Below are 25,638 nucleotides of genomic sequence, written 5' to 3'. Positions count from 1 at the left end.
CTACATAAACCCTAATGTTAACAGTGTTTATATCTGAATGGTTAAATTTTACATAATCTTTATTTGCTTCTTTGCTCTCCACGATGTAACACATTTTTGTGGCTTTACAATGGACATGGATAATTTTACAACATTTTCCAATTTTGCTTAAGGAAGTAGTTGAAATAGTGGCATCATTTTTGCATCAGGAATCCACCCCATCAGTGAGACAAGACCAATGAACACCAAACAATAGTAAGTAACATGAAATGCAAATGAAAAAGCATTAAGTTGGGAGACAGTCAAGGTACGCACTGAAGCACTTTTAGAGGAGGAGATCAATGAGGCTACACAAAGTCATGGACATTTTCTGATACAGAAAACTTGAATTGGAACTTTAAACACTGTTGGGGCTCAGGCAGACAAGGGACCAAAGAAGATATTTGCATTAAGAGGAATTTAGAGCAATGGGAGAGACATGGAAAAGAGGTGGGGGCAAGGGGCATCAAACCAGACATCTATCTTTAGTACACACTCTCTGCCTTCCGCTTTTGTTCATTATACCTGTCCTGAATATTCCAAGTAAGGGCAACCATAGTGATATTTAACTAAAATGAATATACATCAAGCAACATGAAGAAGAAACCTGACAGAGATGTGCCAATTCTTTTTTGTCTGAGTGACATGGACTAATTCTCTGAATTTCAAAATATAACCAAAGCCTGGAGCTTAGCTTTTAATTGGATGATTACCTTCTGTAAAGTTCTATGTCAAATTATATTTGAGACACAAAAGGGTGTTCTATCAATTCATCCCAAGTCTCATTCCCAATCCTTAACTCAAAAGCCATAGTATCAGGACAATTACAAAAGCAGTCACAAAGTTAGATGCTCTCCCAGTGTTCATCTAAGGCGTCTATTTTACATATACTGGAATTTTATTATCTTATTCAGTATACCCAGGATTTGCCATTATCCTTTTCACTTCGGCTTGGAAAGATTCTTCTAACCATTGACTATCACAAAAATTCCTTTGCTGATAACATTTCAGAGACATTCATTTATCTACTTTCAGTCTTCCTCATCTTCAAACAAGCAATATTTAGCACAACTTTAAGATGCAGGGAAATGAGTGTACTACTCCTAAAGCTTTTTGATTCCTCCACAGGACAAATGAATGGGAAGCCCATTCAATTCTGGCTCTCACATTGTTGGTCAGGGGCAAGAATGAATAAAATTTTTTAAAGTTAAGACCAAGCTCAAGATTGTAAATGGTAATCAATACTAGTAGACCATGCCGGACACTTCTCCCACGGTGAATGCAAGGCTTCCATTGTTTAAGAGTTTAGAATCCATCTACCCATGGACAACTATCCACAAAGACAGTTTTCCAATTTGGCTATGTTACCTAAAAGCTTAGACCTCCCCTTCCTACAGCATCATGCAAATTTCCAACCCACTGGGGAATATGGCCAACATGCTCACTCCTCTTGCCAAGGAAATGCATGAAGCACCTTGTGATGGAACAATGTGGTATTTTACATCACAGGGTTCTGTTTTTTGCTATCACTTGCAAACTAAAACATTTAACATGTAAGATAAACGTCATTCCCTTGTCTCCTGGGAACCTGAACAAATGCATTAGATAACTTCCTGAAGAGAGGACACAACATATGGAAATTTACTTAAACCAAAATGGAAATGGGTTTTACAAACCTGTACCTATCTAGTTAACAAGTCAATGAGAAAGGAAGCTTTTAAAAGGCAATCTACCCTACCCAAATCATATTTAAAAAGGATCTCAGAGTGGATCAAAGACCTAAGAGTAAAAACCAAAAACCATAAAAGTCTTAAAAGAAAACATGAGCATAAATGTTTGTGACCTTGGAATGTGCAATGGTTTAAGAAACTGAAAGCATAAGCAATCAACGAAAAAACAGATAGGAATTGGACAAAATTAAAAACTTTTGTACTTCAAGAGATACCATCTAGAAAGTGAAAAGACAACCTAGAGAATGGTCGAAAATTCTGGCAAATCACTTACCTGGTAAGGGATCTGTCTTGAGAAAAAAAGAACACTTAAAACTCAATAATAAAAAGACAACTCAATTTTTGAAATGGGCAAAAAATAATGGGCAAAGGATGTGAAGAGATACTTCTCCTAAGATGATACACAAGTAGCCAATACACACATGAAACGATGATGAACCTCACAGACAGAAAAATCAAAACCACAATGAGAGGGGTGCCTGGTGGCTCAGTTGGTTAGGCATCCAACTTTGGCTCAGGTCATGATCTTGCAGTTCGTGACTTCAAGCCCCACATCAGGCTCTGTGCTATCAGCACAGAGGCCCAGAGCCTGCTTCAGATTCTGTGACTCCCTCTCTTCTCTGTCCTTCCCCCGCTCCAAGCTCTCTCTCTCAAAATTAAACATTAAAAAAATTAAAAAAAAAAAGAAACACAACGAGATACCACCTCACACTTACCAGGATAACTCAAACAAACAAACAAAAAGAGTAACAAGTATTGGAAAGAATGTAGAAAAAGTGGAACCCTCAGACACAGGTGGTAGGAATGTAAAATGCTGGATCCATGTTGAAAAACCATCTGGCAGCTCCTCAAAATGTTACACAGAGTTACTGCATGACATAGCATTCCAGTCCTAGGCATATACCCAAGAGAATGAAAACTTATGTCCCCCCAGAATGTGTACAAGAATGTTCAAAGTGGCATAATAGCCAAAAAGGGCAACAACACAAATGGGCATCAAGTAATAAGTGGGTAAATACGGGGCACCAGGCTGGCTCAGTCAGAAAAGCACACAACTCTTCATCTTGAGGTCGTGAGGCTGAGCCCCTTTGAGCATAAAGAGTACTTAAAACATAAATAAATAAATGAAAGAGTAAATTTTAAATATATATATAAAAAAAAAAGGATTAGGTATTAGCCCTTTTTTTTTTTCTTCTTTAAGGAGGTTTCACACCCAGCATGGAGCCCAAAGTGGGGCTTGAAGTCACAACTGTAAGATCAAGACCTGAGATGTGATCAAGAATCAGACACCCAACTAACTGAGCCAATTAGGCACTCCCAACCCTTTTTTTAAAAAAGAAAATAAGGGGGCGCCTGGGTAGCTCAGTCAGTTAAGCAACCGACTTCGGCTCAGGTCATGATCTCACGGTTTGTGAGTTCGGGCCCCGCGTCGGGCTCTGTGCTGCCAGCTCAGAGTCTGGAGCCTGTTTTCAGATTCTGTGTCTCTCTCTCTCTCTCTGACCCTCCCCCACTCATGCTCTGTCTCTGTCAGAAATAAATAAACATTAAAAAAAAATTTTTTTTTAAATAATAAAATAAAAAATAAATAAAAAAGAAAATAAGGGCACCCAGGTGGCTCAGTCAGTTAAGCATCCGACTCTGGACTTCAGCTCAGGTCACAGTTTCCAGATTCGTGGTGCAAGCCGCCCATTAGGCTCTGAGCTGACAGTTCTACCTCTCTCTCTGCCCCTCCCTGCTCTCTCTCAAAATAGATAAATGAACATTTAAAAATAAAATAAAATAAAAAAATAAGTAGGTGGGGCACCTGGGTAGCTCATTCAGTTTAAGTGTCTGACTTCGGCTCAGGTCATGATCTCAATGGTTTGTGGGCTTAAGCCCTGCAACGGACTCTCTACTGACAGCTTGGAGCCTGCTTCACAGTCTGTGTCTTCCTCCCTCTCTGCAATGCCCCCCCACTGTTCATGCTCTCTCTCTCAAAAATACACAAACATTAAAAAAAAATTTATAATTAAAAAAAATAAGTGGATAAATACAACGTGTTATAACCATATAATGAAATATTATTCAACAATAAAATAAAATGAAGGCTAAAATATGCTTTAACATGAATGAACCTTAAAAATACTAAGTGAAATACACCAGTCACAAAAGAGCACATGATACATGATTCCATTTAGATGAAATGTCCAGATCAGGCAGATCAATAAAGACATGAAGCAGGTAAGTCTAAGGTTGGATGTGGAGAACAGGGAAATAACAGTAACTGAGAAAGGGTGTGGTGTTCTTTTTTGGGAAGAATGATCTAAAACTGTGATGATAGTTGTCCAGCATTGTTCATAAAAACTACTGAATTGAGCACTGTAGGTGAATTGTATGGTATATGAATTGTATCTCAACAAGTCTGTTACTGTAAAAAAACAAAAACAAAACAAAACAAACAAAAAAACTGGGGACAACTCATTCAGTTCAGCGTCTGACTTTGGCTCAGGTCATGATGTCGTGGTTTGTGGGTTCCAGAGCCACATCGAGCCTGCTTCAGATCCTCTGTCCCCCACAACCCCACCCCCATCCAGCTCCTCTCCCACTCATGTATGCTCACGTGCTCTTTCCCTCTCAAAAAAAAAAAAACATTAAAAAAGTATGTTAAAAAAAAAATCAGTGTACATCAGCTCAATCAGGGCTTCCAAACCTGGAGAATGCAAAGCTGTGCACATACTTGGGATTTCCTGGAGGAACATCTGTAGCTTTCCCCCAGATTCTCAAGGAATTAATAACCCAGCAGAGTTGAAGAACCAACTGACAATTTTACTGGGTGGCAAGGAAAGGCCTCCTTGCAATGTCAAGTACTCTTCCACATGGACACTGTCCTCCATTCATCACTCTGACAGCACAAGAGAAGGTACTCCTCTAGTGCTGAGAGCACCCGCACTGCAGAGACCAGTCTCACTGACATGGGGCATTGCTCTGGGCCAAAGCAGGTGTGGAGAGGAAGAAATGAAGGAAACCAAAGGTCAGCAGATCTGCAGATGTCACACCTTGCTCGAATACTTATGCTGCCAACAGGCATTCGACTGCTCCATCCACCCAGGCGACTCGTGCTTTGGCCGCTGATACCAACTCAGCACATGCTGGTAGGTTTTTTTTAAAGACAGGCTTACAAACAGGGACTGGAGTCTACTAACTTCTGGGACATTCTGGGCAGGATCTTTGGGTCTCTCTAATGTTTGACTTGGATCTAAACGTAATTTTAAAAAGTGCATACACGGTCAAATGTCCTTTATGGAAAATGATCAGTAGTTAATTTGCATTAATAGGTTATTGAGTCTGGGTTCAGTCCGTGGAATGAAGCTTCTCCTGCTGTCTCTGTTTGAAAAGTAACTGGAGATTGCAAGGGAGCTGTTAAATCTTACTATTTGTAACCAGGTATGTATATGAATCAGAATTTTGTTAATAGGGTGTCAAACCCCCAAAATACAGAAATGAATCAGACACCATGGCTCATAAAACAATGTAACTGCTTTCCATAATCCCCTATTTCACATTTTTCTCCTTATGAAAAAAAAAAAAAAAAACCCGATTTTTTTTTAACCTAACAAATGTTATAAACTTTTATTTCTAAAACATTTGTATTCATTAAATACTTGTCTGTATGTCAAAAATAATGTGTAAAACCTACAAATGCCAACAAGAGTGCTACTAACCACTGCTGTATTCAAGAGTCAGAACTGCCCACACAACCCTGTCTGTCTTAAGCATTTAAGATTTCGAGCTCTGCAAAGGAACTGGCTGACATGTGAGAAGTTGCTCGAACTCTCTGAGCTTCAGTTTCTTTTTCTATAGGAAGGGAAAGATAACCTTTTGTACAGATGAAATGATGTAACACAAAGTATTTTGCATTCAACATAGCATGCAGTCAGCACTCAATAAATGTAAGCCATTACTAACAATACTGTTGCTGGTTTTGGGGTTAAGCATGACCTTTCATCCCATTTAGAAGCCAGTTAATCCCTCCACCAAAAGGCATTGTTATGTAACAAAACTAAGAGTCAAATTTAATAAAAGTACAAAGAACACTGGTCTGACATCTCAATATATTACTATATTCAGTGAACTGCAAATGTTCCTTTTTCCAGAATTTCTTTATAATTGTTTCTTCAGTTAACTAGGAGATCTCTCAAGTGTGGGAATGTGGAAGAGAGTAGAGGAAACTAGAATTATGGAGCTACTTGAGGGGCGCCCGGGTGGCTCAGTTAAGCATATGACTTCGGCTCAGGTCATAATCTCACATTTTGCTAGTTCAAGCCCTGTTGTCAGGGGCTTCCTGCTGCTCAGAGCCTGGAGGCTGCTTCAGATTCTGTGCCTTCCTCTCTCTCTGCCCCTCCCCTGCTCGCTCGCTCTCTCTCTCTCTCACACACACACACACATACTCTCTCTCTTTCTCAAAATTAAGTAAAACATTAAAAATATATATATCAAGCTATTTGAGCTTATGGTTTTGACTTGTTTACCTCAATAAAGCACTTCTTGTCCAACTACAGAGAACTTACTAATTGATGAGCCATAAAAAAAAAAAAAAATCAGACACCATTCCAATAGGCAACCAGAACAAATCTTTTACAAGAGCTTCGAGAAAGGAAATGGTGATTTGGAACCCAAGAAGCCCAGCCAGGCCACAGATATCAGCTCTGACTTACTTGGGATAAGTCATTTTAGAACCCTACCTTGGGACAAGGCTATCACCTCCACGGAGAGTGGTGGGGTCCAGCTCAAAAATGGAGGAGATGTCATTGCCCTCAGGCACAGAGACCAGGGAGTACACCATCTTTTCTTGGGCATTTCGCAACCTGCTTCGAGAGGCATCCTGATCAGGATCCACCTGAGGAGGAAAAGTCATCAAGTCATGGATTCTGTATGCCAGGCCCTTCACTCACTACAATCACTGCACAGTCCACAGGAACAGGGAAGAAACAATAGTGAACATCAGCAGTTGGCAGGAAAAGAATGAGAGTTTCAGAGCAGTCATAAAAGATGATAATCGGCCACCCACGCCAAGAATACTGACACTCTACCTTCTTGTGTTGCAATAAAAATGTTTAAACAATGCAGGGTTACAATAACAGATGTCGATGGAAAGAGTGCTATAGGTGACGAAGAAGTCCATATAGCTACATCGGTCTGCAGTAGTTGGAAGAGAAAAGAAGCACTTTGAGAAAACTCATCCTGTGGATTTGGTTATGGGACACTGTGTTAATCTACAGTTCAATTGTCTAGCAATAATATGATACAGCTACTTCCCAGGAGGAAAAGGAAAATCAAGTAAGCCTGAACCCAGGTGTTCGTAAACAGAGATCCCAGTGTGGCCAAGAAAAATATCTGAGAAGTCAGACTAGCCCTGAAAAAAACATTTGAAATTAATCACGGAGTACTGCCAATGACAATTCAGGGGAAAAGAGGCCTCTGTTGCGATGTAAGGGATTTGGCGGAGATTGAAGAAAATCTCTGACAGTCAAGACCAATGAACAATGAGGAAAGCTTTCCTGAGAAACTGTTAAGAACATATTCTAGGCTCCAGAGCCCGTCTGCCTGAGCAGATCTAAGCACCAAGTTCAGACTACCGCGCCTTTTCATATGCTTTGCGAGGTCTCTCCCAGAGCTGAGACTCTATGTGGGATTATTTTTAATTTTTAACAGCCTTGCAAGACAACAATATCCACCTGCAACTACCAGGAAAAACACATTTTCTTTGTCACTAACTTGCTTTGCTTGAGCTGAGGCACTGACTCCTTTCCAAACGGGAAATGGATAAAAGAAAATTAAATCCAACAGGCAAAGGAGAGAGCTTGAGAGAATTTAATTCTAGGGACTAACATCTAAGATGGAGGGCAACAGTGTGCTCTAGGAGTTTATCTGCAGCCCCAACTTTTGTATGGGTAAAGGAAGAAGGGAGTGGGGGGGTGGAGAGGAAGAGAGAGGAGGGATGAAGGGATAGAGAAACAAAGAAAATACAAATGGTTCTTTTAATACTCAAAGGCTCTGTCTCCTCCTTGCTATACACTCCTCCAATATCTTACAGCGCTACCTTAACAAACCCACAACTTGTTGATCTATCTACACTCAAGTAGGAACCAACTAGAGAGTACCAAACGTCTCAGTTCAAGAAAAAAGAACTCTGAATAGAATTTGTCCTCTTCTAACTACTTTTACCTGCAAAGTCTTCCACATCACTTTCAAAATAAACCCTGACCCGATTCTGGTCTGAGATAAATAGCTCAGCGTCTGAGCTCAGTTCAGCTTCAGACCTGCCGGCAGACTGAAGAAAAAGTGAAATTGCATGAAATGCACTCTATCTGGACCTGTGACTGAGCAACAGCGTCTTCATGTTCTTTGTGTTCAGTCAGCGTTTGCCACCTAGTGGGAGGAAAGGCACATGTACAAAAGGCTGTCAGACAAGAGCTAGTGTGCATGGGGCTCATTGGTGCTGATGAATTGAGAAGGACAAGCCCAAGAAGCTAAGTAGGATTCCATGTGAAGATTCCCACGAGCACTGGGTGCCAAACCCAGGGAAGTAGGTGACCCAGAACAGAATCAAGGTTCTTCCCCCCAACTTTTTACAACTCCAGCTTTTCTGCCCAAGTTTCCTAGCCAACAAGAGGGGGAGGGTTGCAAAAAAACTCCTTCCTGCCTCCTTGCAGGGGCAGGAGCTGTGCTGATGGCCTTGGGTGTACAGGATGAGCCCCCCCAACCCCTCCTCCCCATGAAGACTAACCACCCATGCACCATTCCAGAGCAGCCAGGACAATGCAGTCCAGACCTGCACCCAAGCCTGCTGGCACATTCCACCACCATAGCATGTAAAAGCATGAGAAAGATAAAGAGATGACTGAACTCTCAGAGACCTGAACCAGGTGATGAGTTAGGACCACTCTCTGGTTCTTTACTGGTCCAACAAAGATCATAAAATCTCCCCTAACTCCTTCACGCAGCTGCTGTGCAGCCCAGATGAACTTGTGGACATAAAGGCACTAAAAATGTTACTGATCTGATGCAACTTACATAAATGCTGCTTACTGAGAGCTTACTACGGGCCACGTCTTATGCACACATTACTTCGTCCTTACAACAAGCATATCCACCACTCTTACAGGTAAGGAAATGGAGGCCTGAGGAGGAGCAAGGAGCTTGTTTAGTCACACAGCTCATACGTGATGGGTCTCCCATTTAAACCCAGGTCTGCCTCTCTTCCCTGCCCTGCTTTTGATCATTATGTTCCTCCTCTTGCACTACAAATGCCAGACCTCCCCTCGCACATCAGCAGTCCAGGAGAGCAGCCCCATTACTCACAGAGCTCAAGGTTCAATTGCACATCGGCTCTCAGGCACAGAAGCCACAGCTCTCCTTCAAAGTAATCTCAGAGGGGAGACTTGCTCTGTGTGACAACTCCGATGGCAGCACTAATACCCATTGATTCAAGTCACGCAAAGCCAATTTTTTCTCTCAAAGTAAAGAAGGTGCAGGGATGAGAGCCGCCTTATGAAAAATAATACTGCTTCCAGCCCAAGCCTCCCAAGACAAGCCACATGAACACCGTGCACAGATGGTGGGCAAAGATTTTCCTGCACATTGGCAGAAAGTTGGACCAGGTCAGTGCTGTCTACCTTCCAGTTAGTTGCAAGGGCAGCTTTTACAATGAGCTCTACAGATTAAAGGAAGGAGCAGGATGCCCCTGAGCTCCCTCAAGAACTGGGAAAGACCAAGTACAGGAATTAATGATGTGATGCCCTTAGAACTCCTCTTCTTTCCTTCCAAAGCTAACATTGTATTCAAACATAACTACAAGGTTCACCCTTCCCACAGAATTCGTACTTTCCAAAGACAATTGCATTCTGTATTATCTCCACCCCAAACCCCTTTATTAACGTATCCACTTGAAAACCTTTCAATTCTTTCAAAACTTTACCCCCCAAAAACAAGTAACCTCAATACCTCCTACCATATCCCACCAGAGATGACCACATGAACACACCATCTCAAACACAGTAGCAAATGTTTGCTTTGTTGTTGTTTTTTTTCACCCTAGACCAGAATGAAGCACTCCACAAGAGAAGTGTTCTATTGATATCCATCATTTTCATGTAACACAACCACTGCCCTCTTTAACCCGTAATTATAGACAACTCAACCCCCAAGGGCCTCCAAGTCAGCATGAATTGGCAATATGGCCTCCAAAGAGAGATCCTGTTGGCATTATATTTCAAACCACATTATAAAATCTATTTCTGAATTTGCATAAAGGACAGATGGTTAGACAACTGAGCATCTAAGCAGATGACAGGAGCACCATGCCTCATGTGTTACCTCCATCACCTAAATGATACTATCCACTTCACAAACTCATTCCTTGAAAAAATCTGAGACAGTCATAGTTTGAGGTCAACAGCAATAGAACATTCATTTGTAGAAGACCGACTTCTAAGGAGCCGTCCCTGTCTCTAACCTAGGGGCATTCCCAAAGATACCATCAGCTTCTCCAACTTAAAGGTGGAGATCGCTTGACTAAGCACACAGAAAGAGCATCATCACTGGAAGTCTTGGACCAATGGAACACAAGGAGTAATGACTGCCTTCAAGGGAAGCATAGAACAAGACCCTCTTTTAAGGCTTCCTAATGGCTCCCCTTCCCCAGCACTCAGTGACAAGTGGCAGTTTCTTAAACAGGGTTCCAGATCACTTGGCCTCACCCTACCAGATGGAGACAAGAAGGCTCTTGCTCATACTTACTGAGGGCTGAAACTCCAGGCATTCTTCCTCAAAGTCAGGGTCTACCTGATGAAAAAGAATCATTAGGAAATTAAAACATCCATTGATTTCTCCAGGACTCGGCCCCACTTGCAGGAGACTTCAAGGCCCGCGAACATCTCTGAACAGCTAAAATCTTGTCCCTTCCCTCTGTTTATGAAACCAGCATGCCACAACCACACACATCACATAAGTACAACACACATGGAACGATCTACCAGTTACCAATAGACGGCTCTCAAGTGTCGACAGAAGAACACAATGAATTCACTAGCAAAGCAACAGTTAAATGCCTGAAGTAAATAAAAGATCAGTATCCAGTCACTGATAGTCCTGCTTCGTTTTAGTTAGAAATAAAAAAAAAAACTAGAAATAGTTTTAGTTCGTGGCCTCCAGCAAGAGTTACACTCACTTCAGAACATAACAAATAATGCAACCATCAAGGAGCTTTGGCAAACCATGTAATCAACATTTCCTCGCAGCTGGTTAGCTGGATCCAAAATTCCGTATGGCACCATTTTAAATTTCAACTAAAGTGTTGATCTTTGGTTCTTAAATATTTCAAAATCATCAGTTCCTCAAGTATCAGGCATCCCAGGGGATTCAGGACATTTAGATTCAGCCTTCCTCGGGGTCAGGTGCGGAAGCAATACTGATACCCAGGCATCACACTGAGAATCTCTGAGCCATCCCACCGTGAAACCAGACAACAGGAGGTATCTTTTGATGTACATCTAGAATCTGATATGAGTAGGTATCGTACATCTTCCAGCAGATCAGAGTAAAACTCAGCATCTGTCACACAGTACGATGGCTCCTTAACACAAAAATTAAAAAGTAAATTCCTCCTGTCCTTCAGCTTTGAGTTTTGCCTTTCCCCAAAAGCCTTTTACAGACATTTAAGCTAAAGTTAATTTCCTTGATTTTTGGCATTCCTGCAAGTAAAAGATAAGACCCTGCCTATTTCACTAATGCCTGAAAACCACAATACTTTATAAAGTTGTCTAATTCTTTATGTGTCTTAATGCTTCCGGCTTTACAAAGCATGTTTCCCTACAGCTGAGTCTTGGACATTCATGTTAGGAGCAGGGTTGGTAGATAAGATGTGGGGAGAGCAGAATGCAAGAGCAAAAATTTCTATAATCCTAAAATCCAGATTAGCATTCTTTTCTTTAAAAACAAATCTACTCTCTTAACTTTCAAATATAAAGTACAGTATTAGTAACTACCATCATCATGCTGTACAATACATTCTCACGATAGCAGTATTTTCTAACTTACTTTCTCCCCCACATCTTGATCAACATCCCTGTGAAGTACTAAAATGTGTTTATCATCTTTACCTTTTCTTGTCTACAAGCAGGAAAATGAGGCAGGAGGAAACAGAAAAGCAGAAGGAAAAACAAGGTGACTGAGCATTACCCCAAGTGTCTAACTACCCAATGGCCACAGGTAAATGAAGAAAAAGCAATGTATCGGCCTTGAAAGAGAGAGACACGGAGGCAGCTACTTACCTCTGCTGCTAAGTAATGCCCAGTAGCAAGATGCTTGAAACGGAAGAGGCTATTCCAGTACCCAGCTCCACCCCGACATGGGTCATGTTGGACTACCTGCAAGGGGAGGAATGATTAACAGGAGTAGAAGAAATGTCAACCCATGCTAAGATAACATGGACACTTCACACATAGATCACAGTTCAGGAGTCATATCTATTAGCCAAAAATCTTCTAAGAAAGCCACTGCAATGATCATATGTAATGTCAGAGCTCAAACATATGGAAATGTTATGCTTCTCCTAAGAAGATAGTCTCCAAGTTAATACAAAATGCTTACAGTAAAAAGTTGAAGGGAAGGGGTGCCTGGGTGGCTCAGTCGGTTGAGCGTTCGACTTCGGCTCAGATCATGATCTCATAGCTCGTGAGTTTGAGCCCCGCATCGGGCCCTGTGTTGACAGCTGAGAGCCTGGAGCCTGCTTTGGATTCTGTGTCTCCTTCTCTCTCTGCCCCTAACCCACTCGCATTCTGTCTCTGTCTCTCTCAAAAATAAACATAAAAAAAATTTTTTTTTTTAAAGTTGAAGGGTTTTCAGGTTATTAGGTTTAATGATAATGAAGTAGAAGATTCTACAATTCATCCATAAAAGACATGACAAATGAAAAGAAATTTCAGAGAAACTGTAAAAGCATACTTATGCTGGTATTCATGTGCTGCAATACATAGATAGACCTATGCTCTGAAACTTGGAAGCTCAGAGAGCCAGGGGTCAATTTACCCTAAAAATCCATGTAACTTCAGCGTCTGGTCATGACAGAGTAACTGGCAATGGCAGCTGATGTCATGAACAATTAGTCACTGCACAAAATATATAAACTTGCCATAGACACCTAGAATACCTAGAAAACTGGATAAAACATAGGAAACAACTGTGTTCAGATGATGGACAACAGGTAGTATATAACTGTGATCCCTGAGTAAAGGGAAACAAAGTCATCTCCATGATTTGTCCAGCTTTCTGCTTTAAGGTCCTCTCTGGATGATACCACTGAGAGGGCGAATCCAAGCAGAACACACTGGTCTGAGTCGAGGAGGCAAATCAGACTTTAGGGAGACTGAAGTGTCTGGAATGTGTGGGGGCAGAACACAAAGCTTCCCACAGAAGCTCCAGACACCTACACAGGGGCCTCCACCAGTCTTTGGTTGATTACAAAGTTGCAGATGTGTAAGGTGAAACCAGAAGGCCAAATGAAAAATAACAAGGAAGCTGTGAGCTCCACGTTCTCAGAGCTCATTCTCAGAGCTGGGATGTGTTCTGAGAGACTCCATGGAACACCTGGGGCATTCAGTAAAAATGTCAAAAGGGTGACACCTTAGTATCAGGGCCAATCCAGGCCTTAAAAAAGGACTGTAACATACTTAACAAAGCTTTAAAATAAGCCTCCGAAGCATCGAACTCATTCACAAGTAACTGTACTGTCTGACAAAACAAAACTCAAAACTCTTTTTTCTTTTTTAAAGGAAAGATTTTTTTTTTAATGTTTGTTTATTTTTGAGAGACAGAGTCTGTCGCAGAGAGAAAGGGAGACACAGAATCTGAAGGAGGCTCCAGGCTCCCAGCTGTCAGCAGCACAGAGCCTGATGTGGGGGGCTCAACTTCACAGACCGTAAGATCACAACCTGAGCCAAAGTCAGATGTCCAACTGACTGAGCCACTCAGGCGCCCCAAAACTCCTTAAAAGAAGGCAACAGAATGCAAACACTCTACATAGAGTGCACTGTCTCTCTCCCTCTCAGTGTTTTTTTTTTTTTTTTTTTTTGGCACTAGTATCCAAATCACACATGAAAAGTCATTCAGACTCTTTTCAGTATATAAAACTCTGTGCGGAGTACAATGGTGGCATCAGAGATCAATGACCAAGGTCTGGCTCACAAGGAGTTTATAACCTAGCAAGATTGATAGTGTCTCTATGTAAACCCTAACCCTAAAGAACTACCAACAAGTGCTAGGTGTATAAAGAGAAGGAGGCAAAGCGGAAAATATGGAAGAGGAAGGAAATGACAACTTCACATAGATTCCTTTCATAATAAAAATAGCGCAAATTTTTCTATAAAACAGGCAAGATAAACCTGAGTATTACAACATCCACAGTAAAGGGGAGGTTAAGACAATTCTTTAAATGGGCAAAATATGAGAACAAAAACTTCAGTGAAAAAGATGCATTGATGAAAAATAAACACATGAAAAAATGCTCAATATCATCTGCCATCAGGGAAATGCAGATTAAAAGCATAAGATGGGCGCGTGGGTGGCTCAGTTAGTTTAGTGTCTCTTAATTTTGGCTCAGGTCATGATCTCACTGTTTGTGAGACTGAGCGCCACATCAGGTTCCGCACTGAACATGAGCCTGCTTGGGATTCTCTCTCTCTCCTCTGTCTGCTCCTCCCCAACTCTCTAATAAACATGTGAAAAGAAAGCACCACAAAATTTCACCACACACCTATTAAAATGGCTACCATGAAAAAGACTGACGTGCCAAGTGTTGGTGATGATGTGGAAGAACTGGGACTTTCATACTCCGCTGGTAGGAATATAAAACGGTACGAGCACTCTGGAAAGCAGTTTGGTAGTTTCTTTTAAACATATATCCACCATATAATCCAGCTATTCCATTACTAAATATTTAGCCAAGAGAAATGAAAGCTCATGACCATAAAGAGACTTGTACACATTTAAAACGCCCACAGAAGCTTTAGTTGTAAAGCCAAAAGTTGGACCAACTCAAATGTTCATGAACAGATGAATACATTGTGGGATACCTTACAGTGAAACACGACTCACCAACAGAAAGGAATGAACTATTGATACATGTAACAACATGAATCTCAAAATAATTACGCGGAGTGCAAAAACAAGACCAAAAAAGGTTATATACTGTCTGACTCCATTTATACGAAGTTCAAGAACAGACAACACCCAACCATGGAGATGGAAATCAAATTACTAGTTACTTTTCTAGGAAAAAAGACAAGACAGTTCTGAAAAGGAGGTTCAAGGGAGACTTCTAGGTGCTACTAGTCTTCTAGTTCCTGACTTGGGTGTTGGTTACATGACTGCATGTGTACGTAAAAATTCATCAAGTTGTGTCTTTTTGACCTGGGCACTTTATGTCTGCTGTATCCCAATAAAAACATACAATAGTTGAAGGAAGGAAAAAGAGAGGAGGCAAGCCAAGACAAAAGCATGTACCCCAACAGCTGCAGTTAAGCAGAGAGGAGGACTTTGGGGGAGGGGCCATGTCCCTGCCGAACAGGTCCTAGTCACCTCTGTCACCAAGCACTCATGCCACTGACTCTTGGGTTCGACCTCATCTCTCTCCACCTCCTCTCAATAAATGACACGCCGTGAGCAGAATCATCTATCTCCTCAAGCGGCACACTGACTACATTACTCCCCTTCTCAAAACTACTCTCCAAGCTCCTCCCCTGCTTATGACTTAAATCCCAGCTCCTCACAGCCTGGGTATGAGCCCTGCAACCTCTGGTCTCTAAAACCAGTTTGTTTCATTCCCTGCCTATCCTTTCCACCCCACCAAAATGGGATGTTAAGCCTGATCTCCAGACCGTCTCACATTCCCAATTCCGCACCACTGTCTGATACGAAGTGACCTTCACTCTGTGTATCTCTGCCTTTGGAAATACACATTGCTCTCTAAGTACCAGCTCAAATGTTACCTTCTTCACCCAACCTGAACTCCTCCCTCCCTCATCTTGATCTCCAGAGCACGGGGAACGTGCCTCTACCCACTTCACCATCCAGTGATCTGGGTATCTTTCTACCCTATCAATGACAGGAGACACCTCTGTATCATGCTGAGTAGGCACTCAATAACATATTGTTGTGACAGACAAATGAGCAAGGGAAATTCGACAAAGAAGGAAAAGATGATACGATGCCTAAGAGAAACAAAGGTCCAGTTCCAGTTGCCAGCTTGCTTCCAAAGTAGACATCATTTTCCTCCAGCAGCACATCCAGCTTCCTTCAGATATGGTATGAAACACTTGTTTATCTGTCATCCTGACCCATTTTTGGAAAGAGGTGGGCTTACGTACCCTACAGGCCCACGAGTCCTCGCTCTCCCTCTCTGGCCCCACCTCTTACCTCCACCTCCCACAGGGCCTTCGAACTCGTGGCAGATGTAGCTGACTGCCGGCCGGTAGTTCTCAAGAAGACATGCTGCTTCTTCCTGTGCTCATCACAGGTGAGGAACTTCTCCTGCTCCGCATGGAACAGCCTTACCACGTCACCCTGAAAGTCAACGCATGGAGGAATTAAGGGAAACCAATTCTAAAAGAGAATTTAGCTGCTGCCCCATATAGAGCCGAGTGCTGGCGGCCCAGAAAGTATCCAACTCACCCCCTTCAGTATGTCGTCTTTGTTATCGCTCCATTTCATGAAAAGGACAATTTTCCAGCTAGTATTGCAGTTGACAGAATTTACCTGGAAAACAGATGACGGTTATTATTTTGTTTTTAATGTCCCTCACAACAACTGTGTCTTCCAGCCCAAAAGCCCTAACGTTAAGATCACAGGAACTGCAAATTCAACTGGCCTGTCAGATGGGTTTGGTAATTGATGGTGCCTTTGTGCCAACCACCATGTATGCCCAAAATGACTCCAGGAACCTCGCTCCCTGACCTTCTTCTCCAAGTCTCTTGTTCTGTAGCCGAAAAGTAAAAGCTCAATAAAAACAAGTACTAATAAAAGCTATAAAGGTAAGAAGCATCCAGGGAATACATTCTGAAATGTGAATGATCATCACCAAAAGCAGCAGCCACTGCCGGAACACTAATTATGTGCCAGGCATAGGGCTACCATCATGCCCATTTCAGAGATGGGAAAACTAACGCACAGGGAGATAAGAGAGATGCACACTAACCTACAGACATGGAGCTAGGGAATGGCAGATAGGGGATTTCAATCCACATCTACTGGACTCCAGAGCTGATGTTTCCAACCATTAGACAAGTACTTCTGTCACAATCAAGTCACTGTCCTTTTGTCTTATAATTACCAATTTGAGACCAAGGAGAGGTCCTGCCAAAAGCAACCTAACACTCTTGCAAGGTTGCTGATGGCCTGTAGCAAACCCACCTTAGTTATCAGCCAAAGGCAGGCTCTTAAGGGAGACCAATTGGAAAAAGGTGCCCCTCTGGCCAGAAAAATTTTGTACCAGGGCACTTTTCTGGCTGAACAAATTAGACAACAATCCCCCAGTGATATGAGGCTTAGTACACTGAGCCTCAGGGTAGTTACCAGCCCTCACCCACCACCCACTGCCTAGGCTTGCACAACCCCATGTGACAACACTGATTCTGGGCTTTGATTGCTCACCTGAAGAAGAGGTATGCTGCCCCAAGTCAGTCATGAGGTCACTTTCAGCACGCACATGTTTTGGCCCCCAAGAAGGACTGCTCTTACAGCATATGCCTACCCACAAGCCATAATGGAGTTTCCCTTACCTCATTGCAGCCTGGGTTATCCACCAGTTGATGGCTGCTGGCATGTAGGGGCTGGCCAGCATTGACGGGGTTCAGTACAACCTTGTCGCCTATGACCACCTGGCAAGGAAGAGACCAATAGAGCTTTTCACCAAACAGGTCAGAAGTGGTGGAGGGCAGGTGAGCATTCTTAGTCTTCCCTTTAAATGTGGCACATCCTAAGCCAGCAGAGCTGAAGCCTTCGTAGTGCGGGCCAGGCACAGAAGTCTGATAGCACCTGTCCAATCCCTGGAGAAATGCTACAACCAGCATGAGACGCCACTTCCGGCTGTCAATATCCCCTTTTCCCTATGTTAACAGATACATATAAATAAGCCCTAACTAAATATTTGGAGTAGAAGCAGAATACTGTCTGAAGGAAGTCTATCTCTGAAACAATAAAGCTGTAATTTTATAGATCTAAAGCAATGACTTTGATACTTTTTTGGGGGCAAAGTCACATTAAGAAATACTTCTCCATTATATTCCAGTCATAGCTATTTATGTGCACATATGTGGGTGTATGTGTACATATATAGATATACACATTTATATTTACCTGAAACAGAAGTTCCCTCCCTAAAACAATACTTACCTCATTATGTTTAGGACAGCCTGATACTATCTATTCTATTCCACTTACTAAAATGAGAGTCATAAGCCACTAAACTGATCTCGTGGCCCACGAATGGATCAACACTTGTTATCTGTAAAACACTGTCCTAAAAAGGATAACCAACTGCTCAAGTTCATCTTATCCTCTCAATGAAGGCACAGCTAAACAGGTATGTTTGAAGGATAAGAAAGCTAAGGACTTGCTGAAATTCAGGACAAAGCACATTTGTCTTTTATTAAAGGGTAGAAGGTAGGAGAACAGAAACGATGGTTTCCAAGAGGTAAAACTCATTTATTATCAGTTTGATACATTTGGGGAGTATATACAATTAAGTTTTCCCTAACTCCAACTATATATAAGTACCTCAAAAAAAAGCCAAAACTTTTGGTGAACACTAAGCTTTACTAGATTAGTTCTTCTATTCTCAGCTGAGGATCAATATTTACTATAACCGGGAAGGAATAGAGTGCTTCTGTATGCTTCTGGTATGACGTATATAACGTAATACACCCACCAATATATAAACTAACACACATGCTGTCCAAAGCTTGTAAGCTTAAATGGCAGTACTGAAAATAGCAAAATCCAGTTTTAGGTTAAGGCTAAATGAGCATTTTGAAGAGATTTCAAGCTGTTTAAGGGCACATTTCATTCTGGTAAAAAAAAAAAATTACTATTTTGGAATCTTTAACAAGGTCAGAAATGCAGCCTGATGGCATTTAAACACACTCACTGTCAACTCTATGCCCACATAATGACGTGCTAATGTAGCTGACAAATAGCAGAACTGTTCTAAGTCACATGAAGAAGTATTTCAGTGGCTTTATATCCTAATGATCTGTTAGGAGAGGAGCCAGCTCAGGACCAACTGCAGTCACTGAAATGGGATGGAGAGCCTACAGGCTTATCAACAAAGAAACAAGTGAAGACAATCCTAAAATCCATTCTCTTTCCCTGCTGTATCTCCTTATTTTCTCTCCTCCTTCTTTACTAACTTTATTTCCAAAATAGAGAGGCATTTCTATTCCACTACGGATCTAAAATGACAGGAACACTGCCCAGGACATTAATATATGAAAGCTGTTTTCGTGAAGTTACTGAAGTAATGGGCTATTCATACAATTTTTTTTTTTTTTTTCTCAGAAACTCCGTAGGAAAAACATAGCTACTGTATTTAGGTCACACTTCTCTCCAAATTTCCCTGTTTTCCCAAACACTGGTTTCCATAGTGATTCCCCTCTCTTCATACAGGATAAGTCTCTGGTTCCAAGTACAAATTCTCCTAGTTGACTTTTATATACAATTATGGTTTGAGGCATGGCACGGGCACTCCCCAGGCTGGGACTTCACACTTACACTGTCTCCGATGGATCGCAGTTTGTAGAATGGCTGAATATAAAACCAGGACCCTTCATTTCCAGCTTCGTCCAAAGTCACTCTCATGGCATTCTTCTCCAGGAGCGCTGGAAGCCTCTTATTCACAGTTAGGTATTTATTACTTTTCAAATGCAGGAGCTGAAAACCCACAGAGAGAATAGGGTGAGTGCAAGCATATCTGAATCTCTAGGATTTCTCTCTCAGTCAGATAAATATGTATCAAACATTCCTTCCACCCCTGAGCTAACTGTGAAGTTACAGAGCCATAAAACTGCCTGAGGCAGAGAGTAATTAGAAAACAACAAAGAGCAAACGGAGAACAAGTTGAGGGAAGAAGAAATATTTTGTTTTTTCCCCTCAACATGGCCCTGGACAAGATGGATGTTGCTCAGGTCAAGCGCACCATCAGCAAGGTAAACCACTCTGCCATCTGTTAACATCTAATTCCATGTAAAGGAGCTGAGGAACTGCTATCTGAATATCCCTGACCCTAATATGGAGCTAAGGAAAGGCACCTCTGAGCACAAGAAATAGTTTAAGTGAATACCCTGTAAGGGGTAGTCATTTCCTGTGAAAGAACATGGCTGCTACAAATTTCCACTTTGAATTGCTAAGCACTTAATTCTTTAGAATTAAGGGTTACAATTAAGGGTTCCCAATTAATGGGAAACAACTTGTCTCAGAGTAGGTCTACATCAAGAAGCGTTGATTAATGCTTCCCGACTTAACAGGCTGTAAGAGAAAAGGAAGAGTGAATAAAAGACTGCCAAATCCTGAAAAAATATTAAGACTGGCAGGGAACTTCATTGCCAACTGCCAATATCTCTTTTTCCTATGTCAATACATACAGTGTCTAGAATACGCCTAGATAGTCTACATTCTTCTACCAGCATTGTTGGGGTGAAGGAGTAACTTGTCTGATTTGTGAGCCCCTGACATCCCCCCGGCCATGATACACAGGGGAAGGTGATACCCTCTTGACATCTTCATTGTTACCCTGGTGAGTGGCCCCTGCTCCTCCACACACCTGTCCAGGTGCTGAACTCACTTGGTTTATAAACTGACATTATCTAGAGATGGATCCCAAGATCCAGGCTTTGAAGAAGGCATAATAAATAACATCAGCTAAAATGTATTCAAAGCTTACTTTGTGACAGGTACCTCTCAGTTATTCTTGGAAACAAATACCATTATTATTCCCATTTTGCTGGTAAGCAAACTGAGACATTCCATTTCTTGCTATAAATCTCACAAAATCTGAATTGGAATGCACTTAAGGGCTTACATTCTGAGCTCCTGTCCCCATCTGTCATCTTTAGTTCAAGCCATATTCTCTCATCTTACCACATCATGGAATTCTTCACTCTGACTGTGAAGGCATTGGCCTGGCCCAGCGATAAAGCAGATACTGAACTCTGGGCCCACCTGGACCCCTGTGTCCTTTCTCAGCCGGATAGAATTTGAAAGGGAGGCAGAGCGGGACTGGCAGGATTTGCAAGCCACTTTACTATTCCGGAAGACCAAATAATAATAACCCATTTAAACATAAAAGTTTGCTGTTACCCATGTGGCAATTCTAGTTTTCCCATACTCCAGTTTATCACTGCTCTCTAATAGAAATAACAATGGGAAAGAATACCTTTGTAACCAGAAGGTTTAAATGTTAAGTAAAATCTTTCAGAGAGGGAAATAACGAAGCAAGATAACCAAATGGGTCAGGTCCTCAAAAGTTAGTAACTATTACCCTTTGTCAAAACTAGCTGGCAACTAGATAAACAGAAAAACGCTACATTTGGCCCTGGATATCTTCACACACTATTTTCTGCAAGGACAGACCCAGAAAGATTTTCTTAGCAAAGCCCTCAGTAGCTCTTTCCTAGATTGTGTTTTATCCCCACACCAACTCTAAAGGCACAAGGGATAAACAAGTAAGCCTTACAAACCTGTGAGACAAGACTTGAGACCTATTCACCAAATATTCTACATGAAGGCCCAGAATTGCTCTTATTACCCCTATGACCAGCTCTTGAACCAACAGATAAAAGGTACAGGGAATCCAATTTTCACCAATAGGAAGAACTTTCAAGGAAGGCATTGAAACAGAAGTGCAGTGGCCAGGCTGGTTTCCAGGTGGGGAAATACCCACTTAAAATATCTGCATAGAACTTAAATCACCAACTACGGGGCAGAGTAGTGGGTTCCCGCACTGACAGAAGGCCAACTCAAAAGCAAGCCCAAGAGACCAATCCATATAAGAACACTAGACCTTTTGCAATAGTCTGTCTCCATGGAGTTGGAACCTTGTCCAAACCCGATCTCACGTGCTTGTTTTTTCAGTTTTGTTCTCTGTAATGCTCCAGAGGAGAAGAGCGGCCATGACCTACCTGGATCACGTTGCCATACTGGATTACGGTCCCAAGCAATTTCCTGTTTTCTGTCTCATTCTGCTTCTTTTCCAAGTCTGCAGCATGCTACACACGGAGAAAGGAGACTGGTCACAAACAGGAAACAATGGCTTATATTTCTCCTCAATGATGCAAAACCAATGTTGCCGGTTTTATACGAGAACCACAAATATAAGCAAATACTGTACATAAATATGCCCTGAGGCTATGCAAAATGACCAAGGGGTTCAAGAGGTCAACCCCCTATGCCCTTGTTTTGTTGGCCTTTTTTGCTTTTTTAAAATGTATTTTTTTTCTTTCAGGAATTCATTGACATCTGCTTAGGTTAAGACTACGTCAAAAGCTTATATATTTTTGAAAAAAATAGGGTAGGGGTGGGAGAGAATTTGCATAGCCTTTTTATGATTTGTAAAAATCCTCTTTTAAGGTTTTGCAGAAAAATAAAACTAAATTTAAATGCTGGTTTTGGGTGATTTCTGGATCTGTGTCCTGGAATGCATTATTTAATATTCATGATCCTCAGTTTCTACTTTCATAAAATGAGGACAAAAAGAGCACCTACACCTCAGAGGAATCACGTACCATTACGTCTGGTCATTGCAGCATTTATGGAGTTATTATTGTTAGACGTTATTATAATTTAATTTTCATAGTAGCTTCCTGAGAGATTATCCCCATTTAAAAACTTTCTTTAATGTTTTATTTATTTTTGAGAGAGCGCAAGCAGGGAGGGGCAGAGAGAGAGGGACAGAGGATCTGAAGTGGGCTCTGGGATGACAGCAGCAACCCTGATGTGGGGCTTAAACACACCAAACACGATATCATGACCTGAGCCCAAGTCAGATGCTCAACTGACTGAGCCACACAGGTGCCCCATCATTATCCCCAATTTAAAGAAGAGAAAACAGGCTCCAAGATTAAAGGGTTTATTCAACACTACACAGCTGGATAATGGGTACAAAAGGGATTTGTTATACTATTTACTTCTGTGTACACTTGAAATTTGGGACGCCTGGGTGGCTCAGTTGGTTAAGCTTCTTATAACACTTGGTTTCAGCTCAGGTCATGATTTCATGGTTTCCGGAGTTTGGGCCCTGTGCTGGGCTCTGTACTGGCAGCGCAGAACCTGCTTGGGATTTTCTGTCTCCCTCTCTCTCTGTCCCTCCTCCACTCACGCTGTCTCTTTCAAAATAAATAAACAAAATTTTTAAAAAATAAATATAAAATAAAAATCACACATCTATATTGCAGTGTAAGTGCACACAGAAGCGCACATACACACAATGGAGTATCCCTCAGCCATTACAAAGAATGAGATCCCGCCATTTGTGGCAACATGGGTGAACCTAGAGGGTGTTATGCTAAGTGAAATGAGTCAAAGACAAATATCATGTGATTTCACTTATATGTGGAATCTCAAAAAACAAATGACCAAACAACAAAAAAAGCACAAAGAGACCCATCAATAAGGGCAACAAAGTGGTAGTAGCCAGAAGGGAGAGGGTGAGGGGTAGACAAAGTGAACGAAGAGGACTGGGAAGTAGAGGCCTCCAGTTACGGAATGAGTTAAGTCATGGGGATGAAGGGCACAGCTCAGGGAATATAATCATCGATATTGTAATAGTATAGTAAGGGGACAGATGGTAGCTACATTTACAGTGGGCATAACATACGGACTTGTCAAATCACGATGCTGTACACCTGAAGTAATGTAACATTGCATGCTAATTACCCTTCAATTTAAAACAATTATACAATAATGTTGGATATTTTTAAAAATCACAAAGCTACTAAGTAGCAGAGGTAATTCTCAAACCCACATTTGGATTAACTACAAATCTGTAGTTACAAACGGGACTGGGAGACATTACTAGTCCAAATACAGCATACTAGAGAACCAGGTAAAGCTGAAGAGAGGGTTCCTGAATAGTCTGCCAGGGCCATCAACATGAATATTTATTTCTTCATTTATTTTTACAACGGAGAAAGCACTGTTATCATATTATAACCATGTTGAAGGCGAACTAGTTTTGCCCTAGGCAACAAAGAAACTGTTGATAGCAGCCTTTTCCCCCAAACCTAGACTCGGTCAAACAGAAGTACATTAAGAAGGAACGAATTCAGTATCTGATGGGTAATAAAACCCTGGTGACCAGTTGTAGATTTCAGAACACTTTCCATTGTTCTCTTCCTGAAGTTTCCCCTTCCTTGAGGCCAGATGCTACCAGATGCCAATGAGTTAAAGGGCCTCTTTCCCAAGGAACAGTCTGCATTTTCATAGGACCCTTCTGGGCTTGGGCTTGGTCCCACACATATTAGCTTTATCATGTTGGCCAGGTTACTTCATCTCACCAAGCCTTCTTGTTCAATATTCTTATTCACAAAATGGGGACAAAAGCAAGTCTTTCTGGGCAGATGTGAAGATTAGAGAAAATAAACTCAATAAACTCTAACCATTATTATTATACATAAGTTTCTAAAATTAAGAAATGTTCTAACAATGAGAATTTCAACTGGTGAAGTAAGTTGGCTGGGTGAAGGATCTCTCTGTTTCCTTCAAATTCAGCATCTGTTCCACCTCTACCTTGAATGTAAGTATTTTTAGCAAAGTATGTCTTTTCACAAAAATAAGCTGCAGAAAGCAATTGTAAACCAAAAAGAAACCCGTGTTGCAGGAGAGGATGATCTGCCTGTATCAGTGTAAATCACTTTAAGTTTCTCACATCTGTCTCAACCCCGTACAACAATGGTCCATTCAGAGGCTTCCTACCCTCCCTCTCTCTCCTAGAATTAGTTACCAGCTTGCCCTTCTCAGTTACACAATGATAAAATCCACTGGGTTCAAGACACATCCAGAAATAATACCCGTGTGGATGACATGGTAATCCTAGGCATCCAAACTGTTTCAGCACCATTCTCAGCTCTCCCTTCCCCTGCATCCACATCCTCCCTTCATTTCCTCCTATCTTCTCTTCTGGTTAGTTTCATGCCTGTGCGGCACCCTTCCAGAGATCTCTACAGTATCCACAGGTTCAGCAGGTAGTTTCCCAAACACAATATTGCACTGAATCCACTTGGAAGGAAGGTTTATACTTTTTAGAGAGACATTTGTTCTTTCTGCTAAGTAGTTGTCTCAGCTAACATGGACAAGAAATTCAAGAAAAAAATGTCAAAGCGGGAAAAATCAATACCTTCAGTAAAATAAAATTTAACATTTTCCGACATAGTTTTTGTCTACTCAAAACCCCACAGTAAGTTTTCATCTTTAGTAAATCACAAAAACGTGTTTCTTGGATTTAAAATGATGTAAAGATTACTGTTTAGGAGAGAAAATTCTCATGGGCATTCCTCTTACTTTTAATTTCCAGTGGCCTCAGTTTAAGTAGCACCAATCTAAAATATTAAGTTCCTACCTATGCCTAGATGGAGTACAAAAGTGGTAACTCAGTGTTTGCTGGCACATCTAAAAAGAAGCATCAAGTTAGTCATGAAGAAGGCATTTTTCCATATGAAAAACCAATTAAATACCACCAGTTTCACAGATTCAAGGGCATTTGTCTAAAAATATATAAAAAGTAAAATTAAAAAATTATATTGGAAAATAAATACCTAAGAACCTCACTTAAAATACCCAAAGTCAATAAATAAATAAATACCCAAAG

The 25,638-nt window shown here is 41.4% G+C and overlaps 1 protein-coding gene across 6 annotated transcripts in view; it reads right to left on the bottom strand.

The window, feature by feature from the left end:
- The window catches only part of ITPR1 (inositol 1,4,5-trisphosphate receptor type 1), a 326,810-nt gene that overhangs the window by 176,271 nt on the left and 124,901 nt on the right, over positions 1-25,638 (bottom strand). For 3 of the 6 annotated variants that reach the window (XM_078442797.2, XM_078442799.2, XM_078442803.2), the window contains exons 6-13: positions 21,956-22,042; positions 19,551-19,709; positions 17,561-17,659; positions 16,455-16,538; positions 16,200-16,346; positions 12,059-12,154; positions 10,527-10,571; positions 6,470-6,624 (exon numbers count right to left, since the gene is read on the bottom strand). In XM_078442797.2, the coding sequence (XP_078298923.1) occupies positions 6,470-6,624; positions 10,527-10,571; positions 12,059-12,154; positions 16,200-16,346; positions 16,455-16,538; positions 17,561-17,659; positions 19,551-19,709; positions 21,956-22,042 (872 nt within the window). The remainder of the gene's footprint in view (positions 1-6,469; positions 6,625-10,526; positions 10,572-12,058; positions 12,155-16,199; positions 16,347-16,454; positions 16,539-17,560; positions 17,660-19,550; positions 19,710-21,955; positions 22,043-25,638) is intronic. The other 3 variants (XM_081794985.1, XM_078442801.2, XM_078442804.2) reach the window with 1 other exon arrangement.

The sequence above is a fragment of the Panthera onca genome, chromosome A2 (assembly GCF_046562875.1).
Source record: "Panthera onca isolate mPanOnc1 chromosome A2, mPanOnc1 haplotype 2, whole genome shotgun sequence".
Lineage (NCBI taxonomy): Eukaryota > Metazoa > Chordata > Mammalia > Carnivora > Felidae > Panthera > Panthera onca.
The sequence above is the reverse complement of the archived record's forward strand: the minus strand, read 5'-3'. Positions and strand labels throughout refer to the sequence as shown.